This window comes from Panicum virgatum, chromosome 9K (assembly GCF_016808335.1).
Source record: "Panicum virgatum strain AP13 chromosome 9K, P.virgatum_v5, whole genome shotgun sequence".
NCBI classification, from domain to species: Eukaryota; Viridiplantae; Streptophyta; class Magnoliopsida; order Poales; family Poaceae; genus Panicum; species Panicum virgatum.
Genome location: NC_053144.1, coordinates 49,428,380 through 49,435,679, shown reverse-complemented (window position 1 = coordinate 49,435,679; position 7,300 = coordinate 49,428,380). Strand labels below are relative to the sequence as shown.

Below are 7,300 nucleotides of genomic sequence, written 5' to 3'. Positions count from 1 at the left end.
TATGTGCAGCACATGCATGGAGTATTAAATCTAGATGAAATAAAAAACTAATTGCATAGTTTGCTTGTAAATTATGAGATGAATCTAATGAGTCTAATTAGACCATGATTAGATGCTAAATTGCTATAGTAACACATGCTCTAATGACAGATTAATTATACCCATTAGATTCGTCTCGTAGTTTACAGATAGAATCTATAATTTATTTTGTAATTAGTCTACGTTTAATACTTCAAATGTGTGCCAGCATATCCGATGTGACATTTACAGAGTAAAGTTTTTGCATCTAAATAAGGGCCAAGTGTAATTCTGGTTCTATTAGGATCTATTTATTTTATTTTCAGATTTTGGAGTATGGCTTTTACAATACACAGATGAAAGAAGATTTTTTTTCAGATTCCACGATCCTCACCCTCATAGTCTACAATCTAGCAATCTATCTCTATCCCTCTAAAAAAACACAATCTTTTTTTTTGCGAGGGTAAAAAAAACACACAATCTATCTCTATCAACTTCTATCATATTGCGGCTCTACATCATTACGAATATAACAAGTGTCGGTTTTCTCCCTCCCCGCCAAGCACTTGCCCACATGCCACTCGATCTCCTCTTACGTAAAGGAAAAGAGCAGGAAATAGAGGAGAGAGATGCCACCATCCACTGCTCAACTTCTCATAATATCCAAAGCTAAAACAGCACAGGGCTTTAGTCATGGTGGATTGGAGCTTAGAAGCGACACCTTTTGCCCATGTTGGAAGTGCCGCTCTGGAACCTTTCCAACTCTTTCTTTGATTAGAGATCTCGCCGCCTTGCCTGAATGGGGGGACATCCTGCGCTTATTATCTTCAATAGATTATTTATCTCTCATACTTTATATATTTTCTCTCCTTATCACCAATAATAGTTTTTATGTTTTTAGTAGATGGTGCTGTAGCAGATTATTCAAAATATAGGGAGGAATTCCTTATATTTGAGCAAGAGGGAGGTGTCTTTTGATGATAAAAAAATTTAGATATTGGCGACATAATTGGCAATCTGCTGGAGCATTTTCTATATCAAAAATACAATTTTTTGATATTGAGAAAAAAGATAAGTAATCTACTGGAGATAAAATTTGAGATCAATTTGATTGGTCGGTGCGCGATAACCTAAATTGGGACCGCATTTTTCCTCTCGTATGCCACTGCTTCGTGAGCTGAGTAGCTGGCGACCATACGGGATGGATTGGCTGCGACCTGCCTGAAAGCCGCTCAGCAGCAAGTGGAGTGGCTGCACCTTCTCGCCGTGGCACTGGTGGCTAGCTTGGCGTCCCTACTCGCTCTGACCGAATTCCGATCGCACCCCGGCACCCGTGGCCGAACGCCGCAACATTGGTGGAAGGGCCAATCATGCATCGGCACACATGCACGCCTGGGCCTGGAGCCCGGCTCTGGGCGGCGAGCACATGCCGACCGGCCCGGCCGGAAGGGGATCGGATTTAGGCTGCGACCCATCTTTCTGTCAGGCTCTCCCCACCAAACAATCTGACAAGCTGGCCGTTGGGGAGGCAGGTCAGGACGGAAAGCGTCGCGCGTCCGGGGCTCGGGGGCGAAGCGAATCCAATCCATGGCGGCAGTCTCGATGGGGTCGAGGTCGCCCACTCGCCCTCGGAGCCAAGTCGATCGCCGACCGGCCTGCGTGCGGACGCGCCTAACGGTCGCTGCGCTTCGCTTCGCGGAGCGAACAGTCCATGGGGATCGCGACCGGCTTGCTTGGAAATTTGACTGCTTCGAGAGAGAGAGTTGTACGTGTGGCGTGCTGGGCTCGCCCGGTGGCCATCTGTATGCACGAGGCGCGTCCAATTGACTACACCCTAACGAGCTGCCTGGACAGTCATGTAAGCATGGACAGCTGTGCACCTGGAGCTAGAACTGGACGACGTAGGCTGTTGATGCAAAAATGATTTCAACACCATTTGAGGGGGGGAAGGTGTGAGGTAAAATTGGCGAACTTATTTGCGAACTTATGAAGGAATTTAACAAAAAATTGACGTAAAAAAAGGAATTTAACAAAAATGGAGTCTGGTCAGAGTTTACGGCAATTTCTTCTACCCCTTTTCTCTCTGAGTGGGACAGAGGCCACACTACTTACCAGTACACCACTGACTGAGAAGGTTCCTCACTTCTGCATACATTGCACGGATTTCCTTTGGCTACCTCTCTCCGTAGTAACACATCAACGTCCAGCAAAAAGTCATTACGTGAAATGTGAATAAAATTCACGACCAACCTTGTCCGATTGGAAAACGGTTGCCTGAGCTCACACAATGCCTGCAGACGACCGTCGACCGGCTAGTCAAGCTCCAGCGCATGTGCGGTTCGTTAGCCTGCCACTCTTCTGCTTTTTACCGTTTCAACGTAGCGGAAGCACCGAAAGAAACAGTTCGTGGCTTCACGCTGGAGCCGGGAGTGACACGGCAGGGACACGGACACAACCTATTGGCTACTGATGTGTGCTCAGCTGCTCATCAAGCCCTGAGCTTAGCTTCCTATTGGCTACAGTACAGTACTGTGCTGCTCGAATAATGCTAGAGCTGGATGCATCAAGATGGCGAAAGCTTGAAATGCTAGCAAGTCTGAAAACAAATGCTTGTAGGCGCCACTACGTCTACTAGCAGGGATTTCGAGTAAAATAAAAGGTACCAAAAAAGAAAAGAAAAAAGCGTAACCCAGAAGGTGCTACCCGAGCACCTGCAGCTGTCCTCTGGATTTGTGTTTGAAGCATCGTCCTGTGCTCATATTCATGGGAATCGAATGGATTCTGTGGTCATCAACAGCAATAAGCCCAGCGATTTATGTCACAACCAAGTTTAGGGACGCAAGGAGCGCAATCGCTTGGCAAAGGAGTCCAGCATGCATCCAGCAGCTTTACGATTTTAGCACGGGCGTGAAGTAGCAGGAATCAGAGGAAACACTTTCATCGCTCACAGAAAGCATGTGACTGAAGGTTGGGTCGAAGTCAACCTTAAGAAAAGCTCAAGTTGACGTTGAAACTAATTTTAGATTGGGCTTAGGGCGCCAGCCTTAATGGCCTGGCTGCCGTGGTTTGTGGTAGATTGATGTGTATTAGGTAAGGATCACCGTTGATTGGGTATGTTCTATAAACCCTAGATGATCCTTGCCTATATATTGTACCTTGTCCTCTCTTCAATTAATCATCCAATTCCTAAGCCAATTCCTGCTTTCACTAGGGCATATAGGCATCTAGTAACATTGCTTTCCAATGAAAATAACAACTGATGATAACATAGGAAGGGAAGGTTGTTTTTTAGGGCAACATAATAAGGGAAGTTATATACCTATGAGGACCACCACATGGTATTGGTATCTCACTCCTCCACTCTTTCTCCAATGCTATCCCATCCTTTACTGCGAGGCTCCAATGTTCAAGCCCAGGTTCATGCCTATCCTCCTTGCTGCCACCCATTACATGAAGTCTGCCTCTCCATAGTTGAGTTGCTGGAGCATATCTAAACAAAAGAAATTAAATTGGAAAGAGATTTGGTTCAAATTGTTTACAGTCTACAAGTTGGCCAAATATTCAAACATAATATTTGCATTGACGGAGCAAGGGACCAAAAAGGCAACAGCTTTTCAAGTGCAAGTAATCTGTAGATGCATAATGGGTGGACGCCCAATTTTTTTATATTTAAATTAGAAGAACAAACTAGTACCTAGGAACTGGCAATGGAGGCAAATCATGCCATTCTTTTGTTTCTGTGTCCAATACAAAATTTCGAGCTGTAGGCCCCCTACATTGCGGACCATACTGTCCAGTTACCACATAGATGAATCTTCCATCAGTAACCATCCCCAGATGTGAATGTGCCATGTCCTTGGGCATATCAAATCTCCCACCCCATGTATTATCTGAGAAATTGTATATATCAACATGAGAATGCACCTGTAAATGAAAAAAAAAACAAAGAGAAAGGAAAATCTCAGGGAAAGCAAATTTCTTAACATACTGGAATAACTCATATCTAACTTTAGATATCTTCAATGAAATTTGCATTCTGCTCTTACTAGTATAATTGACAATCCAGCAAATTTATTATTTGTTCAATAGATGGGATCAGAGTACAAATTATCATACGTAGCACAGGTAATTCGAGTTTATTCCATTATGTAAGAGCAGGCAACAGTGAACAGTAAGGCTTACTAGAACATTGCATAATGCCAATTCACTTGACTTCCATCAGTTGAATGTACAGAGTATAAGAGTAGTGCTATCAGTCTCTTTCACAACTTGGCAACTTAATAAAGAGTACATTCTTTAATGAATTGAAGAGTATAAGTAGCTAATTTGAACTATCATTCAAATCCAAATTGGCAGATACTTCTTTATTACACATCCCAAAATATAAGGCAAAATTCTCAGTTGCAAGAAGCATCACTGATCCACTTTTTCATGCACCAGATGTCATAGATTGTAGGAAGTAGATATCTTGAGACACGAAGCATGAAGGTATAAACTATGTAAGACATATCAAGCAGGTTCCTCACATGGTTAATTGTGCCATATCCAGCAAAGACATATAAGAGATTCTTAATCTGTATAGCAGCACCATCCAAACGTACGACAGGTGCTTCAGCCATCTCCTCCCATTTTAATTCTGGAGCTGGCGAGTCTGCAAAAGTTGCATTTATGTCCATCGAACCTACAGGTTTCTTGTCCTTCTTACTCTGTACAGGAAAATTGTAAAATGGGCTAGTTTTGTGAGAGACCATTGTAGCAACATAATGGAATAAACAAACAAAGTAAACTTGCAAATAGAATCCAATCTAACAGAATTTTAGACCATAGTGATAACTGACAATTCTTCACAGAACATAAGTTTACACATTGTGTACTACTGTATGATACCAAATGGTTCGATGGAAAAACTGCAAGTCTGCAATCACCAAATTCATGTCAACCAGGCATACGCAAGATATTATCTACTGTTTGTATGATACCAAATTAATGTCATTGGCATAAGTACAATAGCAAATGTGAATGGACACAATATTTAGGACCTAGATTTCAAATTAAAAAGGCAGGGAAGTGCTGAATATTCTTAAAACTTTTACTCCGATGGTATTGTGGATCCAAATCAGAGAAAAACAATGTCTCACAAGCAAGCATATATAAATTATAAACACTACAGAACCCTTGATAGTTAGTAAACATCACTCAAGAAAACCCAAAGCAGAGCACTGGCGCAATACTAACTGAAAACTGATGCAGACAGTCCCAAGGAGGAGCTGTAGCAATATGTGGAAAAGGGTATCACAACCAGACTATCTCCATTCCTACGAGGAGAATGAAATCCAAATAAGCACATGAATCTATTGCTAAAGTCTACGCCTAACTCTTAATGGCGGCTGATCTGGGCTGAAGCAGATCGAGTAAAACTCCCAAACCAAGTGAACATGTTCAACTCAACCGATCAGCACGCATACGTTACCCAATTACTCCCTAAATCCCACCAGATCTCACCAATCCCGCACGCGCTTCGTGACTACGCTCCCCAAACCCTACCCCGAAGCACAGAAGACAGGACGCTCGAGCCTCAGCAGTGGCAGCAATCTAGCATCCCTAAGCATTGGGCATTTGGGCGCCAGAAAGGGGAGGGAGTCCTCACCTCCTTCGCGACGGGCGTCGCCTGCACGGCGGGGCCGGTCGAGAGGGCAAGCCTGGAGGACCAGGCGGCGGAGGAAGAGGACGAAGCCCAGAGGAAGTCGACGACAAGCGCGAGGCCGAGGACGGCGACGACGGCGAGCCCCACCAGGTGCTTCGGCGGCCGCGCCCTCGCCGCCGGCCTCGCCATGGGCGGGCGGCTAGGCTAGAGGAGGATCGGCATCTCGGCCGGTGTAACTGTGAAGTGTACTCTAACCATAGCACCATGGTGGCATGGTGATTTCTCCCTGACCAAGGATCGTGTCGTGTTCGTCTGATACACAGTAACACAGATGCCCCGGTCCCCTTACCTTCACTGGCGGCACATCTGCTGTGATCTGAGTAAACGCGCTATAATCAGGAGCTTGAATTGAGCAAGATCAAACTCCTGTCAAACTGCTTTGAAAGAATCAAACTCCTGTTAAACGACCATCGCAGCTTCGGAAGAAGCAATTCGAATGGCACGAAATTAGACCGGCAGGAGGCCAAGACCGGCAGGCAGGGGCAGAGGAAGATGCAGAACTTGCAAAGGGCGACATGTGGGCGACAAAATGGGCTTACTTTCTCAGCACAGACAGTTTTAAGCCCAGTCCGAACATGCGCCTGTCGGCCCACCAGTAAAGGATTAATTCGCCCAACCGAAACCGCCATCACACAGCCCAACCATCCAGAAATGGCTCGGATCGTGAAAGGGCATATAACATAGTGGTTATAAGAGCCTCGGTAGTATTTGAGGTTCTGGTTTCGACTTTCTATAAAAGTGAATATTTTGAGATTTAGCGACGTTGTCCATTAAGTGGTAGGCGACGTTTCCGTTGACAGTGAGATGCCTGTGGTGACTTCATTAGTCTTGAGAATTTGTCAGTTCAGTCTTCGAAGATGCTCATATAGACAGTGGCGGAGCGCTGTGGAGGCAAAACTGGGCCATGGCCCCCCTGGCCCAGAAAAAATAATGAGGCGGCCTGCCGGCCTCCTGCTCCACCATCCAGCCTGCCGGCAAGACGATCGAGCTGAGCCGAGCGAGCTAATCTAGCTGGCGCGATAGATGCTTCGCTGGATCGTGGAGCTTCGTTGTGTGTGCAAGTGTGGTGTGGGGCGATTAGCTGATGCGCTAGTGTTACTGCGATCACTGTAGCACTGGCCCCCTTTGGGTTCAATGCTAGCTCCGCCACTGCATAGATGTAGGATTTGCGTACGTGTATTCATAGGAGTGTGAGTGTGCGTGCATTGTGAGTGTTTAAGTTGTATTGTGTAATCTAGAAAAAAAGAAACGGCTTGGATCCACTGTATCATCTCTCTTGGTGCCATCCCCCCAAACCTAGCCGCCGGCACCCGGGCGACGCTCCCGCCTTCCTTACGCGCCGCTCCATACCCGCAAAACCCATCTCAGAATCCATCGGGAGAAAGTGGAAAAGCGGGGGAAACAAAAGGCGATGGCGTCCTCAAAGAGGAGACGAACCTCCTGCGGCTCATCCAGCGCATGGTGATACAGATGCTGCACGACCGCGAGTGCATGATCCATGAACTTGAGGACATCGGGATTGGAGTTGCACGAGCCTTGCAGTTGTACAAGAATTAAAAAATGCACGAAAGTTTTTAA

General features: G+C 45.6%; 1 protein-coding gene across 2 annotated transcripts; it reads right to left on the bottom strand.

The window, feature by feature from the left end:
- Nucleotides 1-3,205: 3,205 nt before the first annotated feature.
- On the bottom strand, nt 3,206-6,189 carry LOC120651945 (kelch repeat-containing protein At3g27220-like). 2 transcript variants are annotated; one of them, XM_039929588.1, is made up of 4 exons: nt 5,666-6,189; nt 4,545-4,724; nt 3,713-3,942; nt 3,206-3,508 (listed from the first exon to the last, which is right to left on the bottom strand). In XM_039929588.1, exons 1-4 carry the CDS (start codon nt 5,849-5,851, stop codon nt 3,307-3,309), a joined length of 798 nt encoding a protein of 265 aa, XP_039785522.1. In that variant the 5' UTR covers nt 5,852-6,189; the 3' UTR covers nt 3,206-3,306. The 2 variants fall into 2 exon arrangements, with proteins under 2 accessions (XP_039785522.1, XP_039785523.1); XM_039929589.1 differs by having other exon boundaries at nt 3,360-3,497; nt 5,666-5,989.
- Between the last annotated feature and the right edge of the window lie 1,111 nt (nt 6,190-7,300).